This window comes from Neovison vison, chromosome 1, assembly GCF_020171115.1.
Source record: "Neovison vison isolate M4711 chromosome 1, ASM_NN_V1, whole genome shotgun sequence".
In the NCBI taxonomy this organism is placed as follows: domain Eukaryota; kingdom Metazoa; phylum Chordata; class Mammalia; order Carnivora; family Mustelidae; genus Neogale; species Neogale vison.
Genome location: NC_058091.1, coordinates 106,221,023 through 106,237,630, shown reverse-complemented (window position 1 = coordinate 106,237,630; position 16,608 = coordinate 106,221,023). Strand labels below are relative to the sequence as shown.

Genomic DNA, 16,608 nt, shown 5'->3' with positions numbered 1-16,608 from the left:
TTTGTAAGATGTTTCATACATATTTCTGTATAAAGATCCTGCCTTTTTTTCATTTGTAATTGGAAGAAAAATAAACTTGGAGTATGTTCAAATAGGATTGCTTGAAGAGGCTTTGGAAGCAACAGGAAAACACTCTACCTAACCCCAATTAGTCTTGTTTTCCCCATTCAGGGCAGTTCTGTTTTCAAACATAACCACTAAACATGATGATAATGATAGATAATGAAAATTAATACAGTTAGAAAGCAATTCGATAGCAAATGTTTATTGTTTGTAATTTTTGTTTCCTCTCATAACTTTAGTGAAACCTGTCAGCTCTGAAAAAAGATTCAAACGTGTGAGCTGGGATATAGGCAGGTGTGCCTGAATTATACAATAAATATGCTCCTGCAAAGTAATATGGAAGTCCTTTTTTTTTAAGCAAATTGAATTATATTTTTTGTTGGTGGTGGTGAGTTCACTACTTCTCAGAATAAGAAAACCTGATTATGGATCCAAATAATTCAATTCATTTGTGAACTTTTATATAAAGTCTGTTTTCTTCCAGAATTTTTTTTTCTGTATTTATCAAACCACCAAAAAAAAAGAAAGAAAGAAAAGCCGGAAGCCCCATCTCTGTAGTCTTTCTTATCCCATTTTAATAATGAGAATTTTTTTCTGTTTCTTTTTTTTTTAAACTGCCACAAATGATCATTTTATCTGTATTTGTCTAAGAATGTATTTGCCTATACTGTGCAAAACTAGTCAGGCCATAGGGTGATACAAAGATGACTCAAACACAGAGCTTTCCATCAGGGAATGAATAATATAAAACAGTAGATGAGGAAGGTTTTCTCAGACCCTCCCTTTTATCTAGTCTTAACATTTCACATGAGGCTCAGTGCTCCTTGGTGACAGAAATGTCAGAAAAGATGGTCAAGGAACACCCCCCCCCAAAATTTACCACATCAGAAGAATAAACTCTACCAACTTCTAGCTTGAGGTTTCCTTGCATGAAGCTAAAATCTAAGCTTTATGAGGATGAGGTCTTTATTTTGCTCACTACTATATACCTTGACTAGTACCAGGCATGTAGTATTTACTCAATAAATATTTGTTGAATTAATGAACAGAACACTTTAGTGACTTCCAGTAGGACAGGTAAAAGTAATATAAAGAAATAGTGTCTAAAACCATATTATGGAATAACTTACAGACATGCACTATCCAAGCAGTTGCCAAGTTATATGCTAAAGATTCTATTAATTTAAAAATCCATCTCTTTGTAGTCTAAGTCATTTTTCTCTGTACCAGCTGCATCTACATTTCTCATTCAAACTTCTCCAGTATAGAGCTAGCTACGTTGCATTTTAACTTGATTGGAATATGGTTTTTCTCCCTATAATATATATTAAAAACTTGATTGGCATATATATTTTTTCTCATATATATACACACACACACAAGCAAAGCAAAAGCAAAGTCAAAGTAGCTTGTGTGTCTGTGTGTGTGTGTATGTGTGTGTGTTTGTGTGGAGGCAGAGAGAGAAGACTAAAAACAATCTATACCCTCACAGAAAGTAGGGCAGGAAATACAGGAATGTTTTCCAGGGACTAGATGTAGACCCCTTTAGGAAAGAAATTTGGTCTAGAGTCATTTTTATGTTTTACCCAAGTGGTTTCTCTAGTCAGGTGACCAAGGCAGCCTTAACATTTCCCTCAGTTTGACTAAATTTTAGACAGGCTCTTCCTGACTTTAGGCCCCAGACCTCACCTTTCTTAGAGCATTTACTTTAGAAAACTTACACTTGTAAATTCTTTCTTTGCCTCCTCTGGGATGTAAATCTTAGTTTTACAACACAGGAGTATCTTTCTTTACGACCTAGAACCGTCTCTTCACCATGTTAGCATCAAAAATGATAGTGGCCATATCTCCCAGTTTTGTGGGAGAGTAGGAACCAAACTTCAAGGGTGCCTTTGCTCCAAGTTGTAAACTACCTTCTGTGATGAAGATATGAAAAACCTTGTGTTTTTAGGGGGTAAGGCCAATTAGCAAACACGGGTAGTTTGTGGTCCCCCACCTCAGCTCTTAAAAATTCTGCGATTCTTCTTTTCACTTTTCATTACACTCTTTGTTTTGTTAAGCAAAGACTGAATTCTGGCCTCTCTCCTTTATTGCAGTAGCCCTCAGTAAAGTCTTTGTCTGGTTAACTTTGTCCAATGCAGCTTTTACTTGGACACAGGCAAGTGGTTGTCAACAGCAGGAGTCTGTGCTACAGTGAAAAATCAATATGGGACCAAGTTAGAAGTGACAAGCCAAAGGCAGGCCATTGCACAAATCCTAGGAGTTGTAATTGGCAAAGGATTTCTAAAGAATGTACAAATGATTGTGAGTCAAAGGGTTGCCAGATTTAAGAACTACAAATATAAGACACTGAGTTAAATTTGAATTTCAAATAAATAATTGTTCTAGTATATATCATGAAATGCTTGGTACACACTTACACTAAAAAATTATTACTGATCTGAAATTGAAATTACACTGAATGTGTTGTATTTTATCTGATATTTCTAGCACAAGAGAAAGAGTTTTAAACATCTGCTATTCCTAGAGAGCGAGAGCCTCTTGTAACAGCTTCAATCACCAGTTCTTACAGCTCTCCTTTACTGTGTACTTCTCTCTCCTTTCCACTCGCCTCGCCTCCTCAACATTCAAAGCCAAAAGGGTCAGAAACAGCAGCTAACATGAATGGGAGATGGTTAGACAAGAAAAAACAGAAATCAGCTTCCTTCTGTCCCTCAAGGCAGATAGAAGTGTCAGATGCCTTATAGGTCTTGGCTGGTGGAGGATAGTAGGCCAAGTCTTATCTCTGAAAGAAGATTTAAGTGTTGATAAATCTCTCAGACTGGATATTAGTTGCTGAATCATTATAATGGTAACTCAGAAAAAAGGCAGGACTCATAGGAACTGCCAAGTTTTCATGGAGAGCCAGAGGATATTTCCCCTGTTGTGAAAGAGACAGAAAATTAAGTTGCATTTCCACATTCCATGTTACACTTGTCAGTGTACCAAGTCTATTGAGGTAAATATGAATATATGACAATAAAATAAACAATTTTCAAGTTTTATATACCTCATTATTTTGAGATTAATCATTTAAAAGATTAATAATTCTACAAAATTTACATATTATAGTACTACCACTTATAAAATACCTTATCTAAATATTATTAGAAAGCAGTAAATATTAAATAGAAAACCTTGCTGTGTGACAATTTTCTAATCTTTTTGTGTCACAGATTTCTTTTTACTTTTTATTGAGGTGTAATTATATCAAATAAAATTAATGATTTTAAATATACAATTTGATGTATAGCCATTCATACCAGAATAGTTTAAGAATCTGATGAAAATCATTATTTCATGTATGCAGGGACACAGATTTTTGTTGTTGTTGTCCATCCATGAACAAAAAATTAAAATCCTTGCTTTGAGTCTTTTCTTCTGGACTGGGGGTTGAATATTTGAGACTGACATTTCAAATTTAATGTATTTACATATCTAAATTTCTTAATACTGGGACTAGTGTTTATAGCATCAGTGCTGTCTTAAATGAATGCTAACTATAAATGCCATGTCCTTACCTAGTTGATTAGCAATAGGATGCTATCAGAACACACTAACATGCAGGGGCTTTTTTTAGATGCAGGTTTATTATTTCCATCTTTCAACGGGAATTCCTATATAGAACTGCCTTTTTTTACAACCCTGGATGAGTTGAAATTTGTGCCAGAGAAGGAACATAACAGAACTGTTACCATCTACTTGACTATAAAAACAAGCACGTTGAATGGAACTATTCTCTACAGTAAGTATTAAATGTTTGACTTCCTATATGTCAGGTTTATTTCTGATATGTTAACCTATTGAAGCAATGAATTATTCATTTAAATATTGTGGAAAACTTTTCTAGCTTTGTACATGAAGCATTACCAAAAAGAAATAGTTCTTTCTAGTTTTCTTTAGAAGTTTCTTTAATTTATGAGTCATTCAATGGAACATGACTTACAAACAGGCTCTGAACCAGCAACGAAGAATAGAGCAAGCATATGAGTTTGATGGCATATGGCTATAGCAGTAAAACTTAAATGCTGCAAATGTTTGAGAGCATATTTTTGTAATATAAATCACTAAATATGAATTGAATTCAATACTTGGTAACTTGGAAGAAGATTTTCCAAAGCTGGGATTCATTTGATAATTGGGAATAATCCTAACACTCTTTTAGCATTATCCTAGCTGGCTTGAAAAAGAGTAGTATTCACAGTATTTAAGGTAATGCCTTTATATCCAGGGTTCTCTACATTATGCAATGTCCTCACAAGGATTCCTGTAATCAGAATTTGCAGAATTCTCTACTTTTATACCTAAACATCACTAAAGTGGATTAAATGCTGTATTCCAAACCTGACAATTGTTTTATTTCTCTTGAACTGAATGTACCCTAGTTTTAACAATTCCCTATATTAGATATATAATGTCTTCAGTACTTGAATAGATTATACACTCTAGAGCAACTCATTATTTTGAAGTTTTTCTCCTCTACTTTGAAATATTTTGCAAAACTGATTCATCATCTGTACTTTGAAAAAATATTTAAACCTTTATATTATTTGGCTTTAAGTAATACTCTTTAAAGAAACATTTTTGGAAAACTAAGTGCAATTAGAAGTTTTGAACATTAGAACTGAAAGTTAATATTATATTTTAGAAAGAAACTAATGTCAGAATTAGACCAGGAGTGTGGTTCTATTTTTATTTATTTCCCAGTAGAGTAAACACCCAGGTTTAAATAATGGCTTTAGAGTGTCTCATTTATTTATATTTAAAGAGAGAGAGAAAAGAAAAAAGGAAAAAAAAATTTTTTATATACAAAACCTAAGTTGTGGTGGACGACCATGAAATTTGGAGGTAATCGTACATTGCAGGGGAAAGGAGACAAAACAAACACAGAACAAAAGGTACAAACATAATAATTTAAAGTCACAAAGCAAAGTGATTTTTCCGGCTTTGCAATTTTTTAAGTTATATAAGAATAAGAAGGTGTTTCTTCATAGAAAGTATGTTTTTATCAACTAAAAACAGCTCATCGCCAAAGAAGCAGCCAACCTCTGGGAATTCTCGTCCTCTGGCTCATGCTCCTGGCTCATATCTGTACTTCCATTCAATGTGCTGTTTTTGAACGCCATAAAAATATATGCCAAGCATATGTACACCCTGTCCAAGTTGGTACTTTAATTTAAACCAATAAACCCAAGCTGATGTTAGTGCCATAGGGTTGTTTTTCCCTTTTGCATCCAATGACCTACCGAAATAAATCAAACTAGAAGTTATTAGTAAAAGAAACAGTGCCATTGTAATGATTATCAGTTTCTATCTTTGTCTTACATAATTGTTGTCCCAGCATTGGATACATGGAAACTGTTCCCTCAAGGGAGTTTCATAGCCTGTGAGTGTAGAAAATGTTTTTGTCTGTAAAGCATTCTTTTCGTTCATTTGTAAAATGGCAATTTAATCCTACACTGTTGGGAATACCTCAGCAGAATGTTTCATGGGGTCTTGCTTTCAGTCCTCTTTGAATTTATCAACCTCATAAAAGCCTCACAACAGATGAACATGAAGATTTTTGTGATTCAGTTAAACACCCGTAGTTTAAAAGGTGTCCCTCAACTTGACTTAAGGGCTAATTTTCTTTCCTTTGAAATCAGTATATTACATGTAGGAGCAATTAAGAATAGTGAGGAAATTAAAACAGATGTTTCACTTTAGAGATTAGGGGTTGATTTTTGTTTGGTTTTTTGTTTGTTTGTTTTTTAGTTTTGTCATTTCATTCCCAGACATTTTAGTAAAAATTCAATTCCATTCAACAAACATTTATTGAACGCTTATGTTTTATATCATCCAGTTTTAAAGGGAAAAGGATAGAGAAATATCAGGTTGATAAGCCAATGTCAGCTTTGAATTATATTCCTAGTTCAAAACTGTAGATTTATCTTTTCTCAGTTTGCCTCACCAACTAATTGATGTTGAAAAGGAACAAAAGAAAGATAAAACTGGAATCCTTATGGGGTTACAGTAAAAATCCTTAGAAAGGATAGTTTAAAAAAGAACTCTCTGTGGGGGAGAGACAGCTCTGAGAACAGCAGTCAAGATGAAAAGAAAGCTTTGTGATTCTGCCACTGAACCAATTCAGAATTCTGGAACCCCGTCAAAGGAGCTACTAATAGGTCACGGGAGAAGGGATGAGACCACACAAAACTCTTTAGGTGCACTTTCAGAAAATGAGCTCCATTCGGCAAGTGCTATCAATCGGGAGGTTTCGTCATGGGATATATTACTATGCAGTTGAATCTATTCTGTGCTGCTTCTTTGAAAAGAAATAAGCATGCCCTTTGGAAGTATGTGATCTTTGAGAATTAGGAGCAGACATCTGACCAAGTTCCAGGAGGCAAATTACATGAACAACTCCAGGGAGAGAACAAGATTCAGAAGCAATCTTCATATTACTTAATATTTGTGTTTAAGAAGGAAAGTAAAAGAAGGACTAATCTTAGGTATTTATTCCAGGTTACAAATTGAAAGAACAAGAAGGATCACTAAGGCTTCCTTTTTTGTGCATTGAGGGAAGACCAAAAGAAGAGATTTCTGATATTGCTGAAGAAAACAAATGAAATCTAAAGAATCATAACATCTGTCTTTCTCTATAAAATGATTCCCAGTAGAATACCCCGTATCTTCATTAGATACTTACCATGCCAAAGCCAATGAAATCCCACAGTATTTCCTTACAGCGTATTAAAAAACATCTCTTTTCTTAGAGAAAAAAGTATGCTCAGTTTTCATCTGTTTTATAATATGCACTATAAAATATCTTTGTCCCTCCTTAATAGCTCCCAGTGGAGCTTGCTCCAGACGGATATGGGAGGGAGTGGAGTTGAAAGCAAGGATAGATAAATTCATACATTACCTTTATAAGATACACAGAGATTGCTGTTCATTGTATCTTTTTTTTTAATGACAGGGAGGTCAAATTCAATAAATTTTAACTGAGTGCCTAGAAAGTGCACCACACTCTGCGAGGCACTGTGAGCTATATACAAAGATGAATAAGAAATTATCTATACCCACTGTCACCATATAGAGGAGAGATAATATGTATATAATTCTGTAGAAAGCTGACTGTGGTATAATAGTATAAATAATAATGCGTATAAATTAAGAACTGGGCTGAGTAAATGCATTACACTAGAAATCTGTGCTTATGTCTCCTCTAACTATGGAACACCTCCTAATCTGAAACTGTGTTTTACATCTCTCTTCCACCCACCTCCTGAGTACTTTCACCAGTGCCTTGCCTAGAGTAAGCTTTTTTAGAATTGTTTGTAAGGTTCTGTTACCTTACAACTTGGGTTACCCAACTTGGATGGTCATGATGAAAAATTAATAGGTATTGACACCTTATTTTAGGAAATTATTCTGTGAGTAAGTAAGCAAAAACAAAATGGTGTAGATTTCAAGGGTTTACTGAAAACATAGCTTAAATCAAAGGTAATTTAACCCTTGATTTACTTTAACAACCAGGGACAGAACAAGGGTTGGCAGTTTTTTTCTGTAATGGCTAGGGAGTAAATATTTTTACAGGCCACACAGGTTCGGTTACAACTGTCCAAGTCTGCCACTGTAGCACAAAAGCAGCTATAGACATTATGTGGTTGTGAATGAATGTAGCTGTGTTGCAAACCAAACCAAAACAAAACAAAAACCTTTGCTCAGAAAACCAAACAATGGCAGAATTTGGTCCATGGGCCATAGTTTGCCAACCCTTGACATAGAATGATATGACTTATTAAACTTCTCTTGAAAGAAAACAGTTGTATTAAGAGAAATTAAACTCTTTCTCAAATTGAAATTTATGAAGAAATCAGAGATACACTCTGTTTCTGATGTAGTTACATCAGGATATGGACCAACAACCTTGCTCCTGGTGGACAGAGGTAGGAGCAAAAACAAACAAATGATCCCATTCAAGGATTGAAATTGCTGCCATGCCCATCTCAGGAACAGTATAATCCAGTTATTACAAAAAGGACAATGGTGCTCAACTCCCTGGCTCTCCCATCTGGGCAAGTTACTTAACATCTCTGTGCTTCCATATCTCTAAAATGGAATAATATTATTTTTAATAATACCAAAGATATTAAAAATTTGTTGTAAGGATGGAGAGGGTTACCACAATTAATGGGCTTAAAACTGTCCAGTGCATAGCAACAGGAAGTAAGTGCTAAATATCTTCTTCAGAAATTGTTTTAATTCTTCCTCCCTCATAGTTTGCCTGGTAAGGAGTCTTGGGAATTATATGCCCAGGATGCTGTATTTTCGTCCAATAGCTGTCATTATATTGCATCCATTTGATAGATGTATCCACCCTGGGAAAGAATATTTAGACTATGAAAAGTCTTGGAATCAGGAATGACAGTAATGGGTCAAACAGTAGATGCAATTTTTGGTTTTCATTTTTATCCATTTCATCCAAATGAGGAGGACTCATTTCCTCTAAGAATGTTGTATTATGAGTTGTATTTTGTTTTCTGATTAAGCACAATTAGCAGCCTAGGCAAAATTAAAATAGGCTCTCAATAAATTTTAGAAACTGGCCTAGAAGCTGTTCTGCAACAGCATGTAATAAACATGTGTTAATAATTCATTACATGTGCCAGACAGCTGCCCCAATGTATCAGTTCTCCTGGAACTTCTCCATCTGCCATCCTTCATTGACCAATAAGGTCACCCCAGCCATGTTCTCCAGGCTCTAACTACTAACTACATGTTACTGCCCATGTTGCCACTGTTGCTCCAAGATGTCTTCAAACCCTGAGCCACTGCCGCTGAGATTACTACTAGGTTTGTTTCTAGGGTTACAAATGCAGACCTGTAAGGAGAGCCAGGAAAAGGGATTTTTCAAGCTGCAGCAAAAACATGTACTCAATAGAGAACTCCATGCAAGCTTAGAGAATAGTTTTTATTATATGCCTTGAAGGTGGCATGAGGGATGATGAGATCTTCTGACTGCTGTCATAGGCAGTCCTGATTGAAGTGTCAGTAGGTAACCAAAGGTAGACTCAAGCCCAAATTAGCTGTGAGTCAACTGTGCAACACAGCGTAAATCAATTAACTGTTCTGTATTTAGTTTGGTGACAGAAAATACAGATGCAGTTTTTATTTTCAAGTTCACAAGGTTTGAAAAATGTATATAAAAGTGTTTCTGAAAAATACAAAGTACTCAGGTTTCCTAGGTGGTGCAGTTGGTTAAGCATCTGACTCTTTGTTTCGATTCAGGTCATGATCCCAGGGTGGTAAGATCAAGCCCCACTTTGGCATAGAGTCTGCTTAAGACTCTCTTTCCTACTCCCTCCCACTTTCCCTCTCACTCTTTCAAATAAATAAATAACTCTTTAAAAAAAAAAGAAAAATACAAAATACCATGTAAAGTTGTGGTGTTTCAGGGATTTTTCTTTGAGAAATGGTAGAAATCCATGTCACTTTATGGAAATTTCCAAATTTGAATATCTGTGTATCTGATTTAATACACATATTATCTATATTCATCACTATTGATCCTAGAAGGAGTGATGTTGAATTTTCTTGTAATTCAGACTGATGACCCCTGAATCTCTCCTGGATGTTTCTTTATACATGGTCTCAAATCAAACTGTCATTGATGTTTGGGAACATTCATTACAGTAGTTCAAACAGAGAAAAATACCCATTTTTAATGAAAATGGTACCATAATGACTCTATTTTCAGTATTTCAATGAAGTGATAAAGTATGTATGCTTAGAAATTTTTAGATCTATAACCCAATGTAATAACTTAGCAAACCAAACTTATAAAAACTTGAGTAGGATATCATTCTTTCCCCCTCTCTCTGGATTATTTCATTATTATTCTTTTCTTATAAGACTAAATATATACATATATACTATATAACATATATAAAGAAAGGCTATATATAATTTACAAATTTTGGATTCAAAATTTTTAGGGTTATCTCTCTAAAATGCCATGATACCTAGAAACTAGAGTTCACTAATTTTTAAGTAATTATTACTGTTTATTATTCTAAGCAGCATTTTCTATATAAAATCTGAAATCAAGAGATATAATCAGTGATTTCATTAGTATAAATAAAATTTGGGAATTATAGACTTTGTAAAGTTTCAAAATATTTTCTGGATAAATATTCAGGAAAACTCGACTTAAGTGATTCATTGAAAAAATTATTACACCACCTAGAAGTATAAAGAACTTTTCAAAAGGGTAGGTTCACACTTCTCTGCTAATGGATCATCAAACGTCTTTTCAGCAACACAACAGAATGACTTTCTTTCAATGACCTCCACGACTTTCAAGTCCTGTTCGAAGGCAGCACAGATTCAATATTATGGGGGAAAAAGACACTGCTTTTCACATTTGTGATATATTACAGAGATTTTCACATTTGTTTGATGTCTTTGGGTTCAGTGAGCAATGCTGAACTAAATTTAATGTGGCATATGGGTAACCCATTAAGTTTAATATAAAAATATACATCTAATAATGGCCATGACTTAAAATTTTCCTTAGTAGTTCTATTTTGGAAATTTTATATTTGATTTTACTAATTATCACTAATTTTCCATTTTTTATTATAATTGTGTTTAAAAATATGTCTTTAGTACTTGTCAGATAATAGAATATATATGTATATACAAATGGCTATCAGACACATGAAAAAATGTTCAACATCACTAGCCCTCAGGGAGATTCAAATTAAAACCACATTGAGATATCACCTTACACCAGTTAGAATGGCCAAAATTAACAAAACAGGAAACAACATGTGTTGGAGAGGATGTGGAGAAAGAGGAACCCTCTTACACTGTTGGTGGGAATGCAAGTTGGTGCAGTCTCTTTGGAGAACAGTGTGGAGATTCCTCAAGAAATTAAAAATAGAACTTCCCTATGACCCTGCCATTGCACTCCTGGGTATTTATCCCAAAGATACAGATGTCATGAAAAGAAGGGCCATCTGTACCCCAATGTTTATAGCAGCAATGGCCACGGTCGCCAAACTATGGAAAGAACCAAGATGCCCTTCAACGGATGAATGGATAAGGAAGATGTGGTCCATATACACTATGGAGTATTATGCCTCCATCAGAAAGGATGAATACCCAACTTTTGTAGCAACATGGACAGGGCTGGAAGAGATTATGCTGAGTGAAATAAGTCAAGCAGAGAGAGTCAGTTATCATATGGTTTCACTTATTTGTGGAGCATAACAAATAACTTGGAGGACATGAGGAGATGGAGAGGAGAAGGGAGTTGAGGGAAATTGGAAGGGGAAATGAACCATGAGAGACTATGGACTCTGAAAACCTCTGAGAGTTTTGAAGGGGCAGGGGGTGGGAGGGTGGGGGAACCAGGTGGTGGGTATTACAGAGGGCATGTATTGCATGGAGGACTGGGTGTGGTCCATAAACATTGAATTCTGTTACACTGAAAAGAAATAAATAATAAAAAAATAAATTTTAAAAAAAGAATATATATGTATTGGTGTCTGCCCCCACTTAATGGCAGAAAGCTCTTAAACCTCTTTTAATTTCTTAAGTGATAAAAACACTAGGAGCATTTCTTGTTCTAATATTTGTCGTTGATCCTATCCCTTTACATAGGACTCCTAAAACCCTGGTAAATTCATAAGTGATAAAGGCAGTAGGATCACATTCTAATAAGGGGACTGTAGGCAGGCTCTTGGATGACTCCTTGGTGGGGGCTGGTCACCAGAAAGACCAAGCTATGACTAGCTGCTTGGAATTTTCACTCCAAGCCTCCCATCCTCCAGAGAGGGGAAGGGGGCTGGAAATGGAGTTAATAATTGATCATGCTTACAAGGAAGCTTCCACAAAACCCCAATAGCACAGGGCTCAGAGAGCTCCCAGGGAGGTCAACACATCCTCACCAAGAAGGTGATGTACCCCAACTCCACAGGGACAGAAACTTCTACGCTTGGAATCCCCCAGACTTTACCCTGTGTTTCTCTTAATCTGACTATTCATCTGTATTCTTTATCATATCCTTTAATAAACTGGCAAATGGGCTTCCCTGAGTTCTGTGAATAACTCTAGCAAATTAATCAAACCCAAGGAGGGGTTCCTTGGAACCTCTGATCTGTAGCCAGTTGGTCAGAAGCACTGGTGTTTGAAGCTGGTGTCTGAAGCATGTGTTGTGGGGGAGAGGGCCAGCAGTCTTATGGTATAGAGGATTTTCTTTTTTCCTTTCTTTCTTTCTTTCTTTCTTTTTTTTTTTTAATTTTTATTTACTTATTTGACAGAGAGAGCATAATCAGGGGGAGCACCAGGCAGAGGGAGAGGCGGTTCCTGGCTGAGCAGGGAGCCCAATATGGGACTCAGTCCCAGGATCCTGGGATCATGACCCGACTGAAAGCAGATGCCCAAACATCTGAGATACCCAGGCAACCCTGGGATAGAGGAACTTAACCTGTCTTGTCTGACACTCCATGTAGTTAGTGTCCAAGCTGAATTAAATTGTAGGACACCCAGCTAGTGTCAGAGAGCATTGCATGGTATGGGGAAAACCTCCACACATTTGGCAACCAGAAGTGAAATGTTTGTTTGGGGTGAAGGAGACTCACAGGAGAGAAAAACAACAGTAGAAAAGTGGGGGTTTCCCTATACAGGAAAGTAGAATAGTACTATTTGTGAGAACCAAACAATTCTTCCAGAGTGTTTATTCATAGCTTTTCTCTAAGCACAGAATATAGGTTTAAGATACACAGTCGGTTGATTCAAAAGTGAAAAAGTCATTATCAAATAATGTGTCCTATATTCCCTGAAATAGATAATTTGCTATTGAATCATACAAATACATCAGTAACCCAGGTTTTCCATTGCCCTCCCCTGCCTGCCCCCAGCTACCATCACGTTACCAACTAAATCCTCAGAATTCTTTTAAAAGTATTATTATATAAAATAAGAAATTGTTTATTAATAGAATAAATCCAAATAAGTTTAAAACTGTTAATATATAGCAAACTATAGGGAGAACTAAGCTTAATTGTTTATTTTTATTTTCATTCCCATTCCCCTTATTAAAGCGGCCTTGTTGTGTACTGTATCACAGGGTAGCTCTGGTTCATAATGGGACGTTGGTGTACTTGGAGAAGACTGTTCATCCCTGTCCTTGATTTTAGTGACTGAGTTTCCTTTAAAAAATAACTCATTTGTGTATTGTACTACATATATCTTGTTTAATGCATATAATCAATCTTTGAAATGCAGCTTTTGAAGTTTTGAAAAACAGACCTTGTACATATGGCACAACAGCTTGACCTAAATGTTCAGCTCTCTCCTACTCTACTTTGTGTATTGTGTTTTTAAGTTTAATCTCAAAAATGAGTCTAAAACGATAATATATTTTAGAAATATTAAGTAATAGAAACTCCTGAGTAAAAATAGGGAAGGGAAGAGGATACTAGACTATCTCTTAGTGCATAACAAAATGTACCACTCTCCCCTCTCCCAAAAGGGTGGGGGTGGAGAACAAGCCAGCAATTCAAGAAAAAGTCTTACGCCATTTTATGATAAAGCTTTTTATATATCCAAAGAGAGAAAACACAAGATGCTGGTACAGAGTGTGGTGTTTCTAAATGTGCTCTCATTGCTCCAGCTTCCTCCCCTTAGTGAAAAGAGGAGTCAAAGATAATACTAAATTCTTAATTACACTCTCGAATTCAGGGAAAAGCAGCTGAAAAAATTGAGTAGGAAGTCATGGGAAAAATAAGGGAAAACACTAAGGAACAGAAACCCAAAAACTGCTAATGGATTTCAGGAGAGGCAGAAGAGGTAAAGTTGCATCGCCCTCTGCCAGGCTAATTTGGCATATTGGACTAATTTGGCATATTGTATAGCTGAAGTCCTCGGAGGTGTGATAAAAACCTAGATGGGCTGAGTGGGCCCTAAAAAGGGTCATTTAGATGGATCTCAAAAGAGTGATTTTCAACCACCTTCATTATGCCCTTTGCTACTTGTACTTTGTTATTAAATCTTTAATGCAGTTGTTTTGTCCAATTTGTTTTCTTCTGCAATATTGATTTAATCTATTTTTTATTACATTTCACTTTGTGTTTCTTTTACTGAATGTATATTCCTAATAAGTTCTAGAACATAAAAAACTCATAGGATATCTATTATTTCTTAGATTTTTATCTAAGATTTTTGATCTCCTTTCTGGTTTTCAGTTGTATTTTGAATCCTTTCCTGACTTCCTTCCCAAACTTGTCATCCATAAATGTGGAACATCTCTGTCCAGTCCCAAACTGCTGTGTTGCTTAACACCAGGGAGCCCCCTTTACACTGTGTTCTATGTAGTTTTTTCTCCTTGAAGTTGATTCTGGTTTTATTTGCTATAACTCATTTCTCCTGATATGCCTCATGATTTCAAAAACTAATATTATCCTATTTCCCTTAATTAAAGGATAATTTTCAAAAGATATATAAATGAACACATGCCAAAATTTTATTTAACCTATTAATTATTAGTGAGGGAACTGGTAAGATACTACAACCAATTCAAAGGAGAAGTCAAGGAAGAGAGACATATGTATATAAGATTAAGGAATTTTGAAGCACATTTCCAAATAGATGGGAAGCAAGTCTACCTGCAGGGTAATAATCAATTGCATTTCATCAGACACAATTAGTTTGCATTGCTATAGATAAGAATAATTTGAATTCTTATTAGTTTTCACCAACGTACAGAGTTGCAAAATAGCTCAAAGATAAAGAAAGGTGAATAGAACCTCAATGGGTAAGCTAGATTTTTTTTTTCCTATTTCATATTCTTTCACAATTTCTCCTAATACCTTTCTTTGAACCATTCTTCCAAACCTAAGTGTTGCTTGTAGAGCCTGAGTTATGGGGGGGGGGGGGGAGAAGTAACAGGTTTCCTGACATTTTTACTGAGATGTTAAAGAAACATTTATCTGTGGTTCCGAGATACCTATAGTTTCACTTTGGTTTCTTTCTTTTTCTTTCTTTCTTTCTTTTTTTTTTTCAAATTGATGTGAGCTCTACTATGGAATATTTCAAGTTTATCTAGATGCCTGAGTATCTCCAAGACCCTTTCAGGTGTCCATAACATCAACATTTTTTTCAAAATTTTTTTTGCCTTTTTATTTTATTTTATTTTATTTTTCAGTATTCCCAAATTCATTGCTTATGCACCACACCCAGTGCTCTATACAATACGTGCCCTCCTTAATACCCACCACCAGGCTCACCCAACCCCCTCCAAAACCCTCCGTCTCTTTCTCAGAGTCCATAGTCTCTCATGGTTTGTCTCCCTTTCCGATTTCCCCCAACTCACTCTTCCTCTCCATCAAAGTTATTTTTCTAATAAAACTAAGACATGGGCCTTTTTCAAAACTATTGATTGACATTTGCACTCCAAGTACAAAAGTCACAGGAGATAACATTTCTGGCACCTAATGTCATGGCATGAGCCCCAAATTATACTCTGTCATTTTATTCTACTCCACTATGCACTCAAAGTAAAAATGAACACACACGTAAAATGTCCTAATTCTGCAGTAAAATGAATTAATTTTTAAAATTCTCAATCCTTGTCTGTGTAACTCTGTATACCTTCCCTTATGCTATGCATAAGGGAAGGTGTACATAAAGGAAGTCGGCTGCATGCCAATATAGAATAGCTGCCTTGAGGAAAAGTGCTTGTGCAATTTTTTTAAGTTGCTAGTTGAAGTAGCCATTGTGAAACATGACTTGAAAAATGACTAAAAGATAATCTGTAGTTATTCAGACTTGAGTATTTTGCAGCCATTTTCTCAAAAACTAACAAAGTAAGCCTGTCATTTTGAGGAAAGCAGCTGACCGTCTTTGATTCCCAATCATTCCCAATGATGAAAGTAAAGCTTTCTAGTAAAAATTAGAATATGGGAAAACTTAGATTCTTCACAGTGAACTTCAAAGCTTCACCATACTTTCTGATTTCAATTGTAATAGTAATTCATGTGATTTTTTAAATTTTTTTATATATTTTTTGAAAGCTCTCCATAACCCAGTGAATCCGCATTTTTCAAATAACTAATGAAAGGTGTTACAAAATCATGAAAGGGTGCAATATTAATTTAAAATATAAGAAAGACCAATGGAATTTTAGTGTAACAGTTTTAATGTAACAGGATGTAAAGACTATTACTATAGTTCCAGATTCCGTATTTCAGTTATACTTTAAGGAACTACCACTTGTCCAATCTTTGTATGTGTAAAAATCATTACCCTTTTCTAGTCACATTCTCTGTGACACCAGAGTTCATGTACTTCAACCAAATCAATAGTTCACAATAGATTGAATATAGAAGATATGAGAATCTAATAACATTTATTAAGCTTAAGTTGAAGATTATTGTAAAAGTATAGAATACTCTTCTATTTTATTTTTGTTTTAGAAAATATAATTACTTTTCACAAACTGTGCTATGCAGGTTA

At 35.2% G+C, this 16,608-nt stretch overlaps 1 protein-coding gene across 1 annotated transcript in view; it reads left to right on the top strand.

Moving 5' to 3' along the window:
• The window catches only part of EYS (eyes shut homolog), a 1,652,430-nt gene that overhangs the window by 1,356,271 nt on the left and 279,551 nt on the right, over positions 1–16,608 (top strand). The window contains 1 exon segment of the mRNA XM_044253753.1: positions 3,683–3,851. Coding sequence (XP_044109688.1) covers positions 3,683–3,851 — 169 coding nt within the window.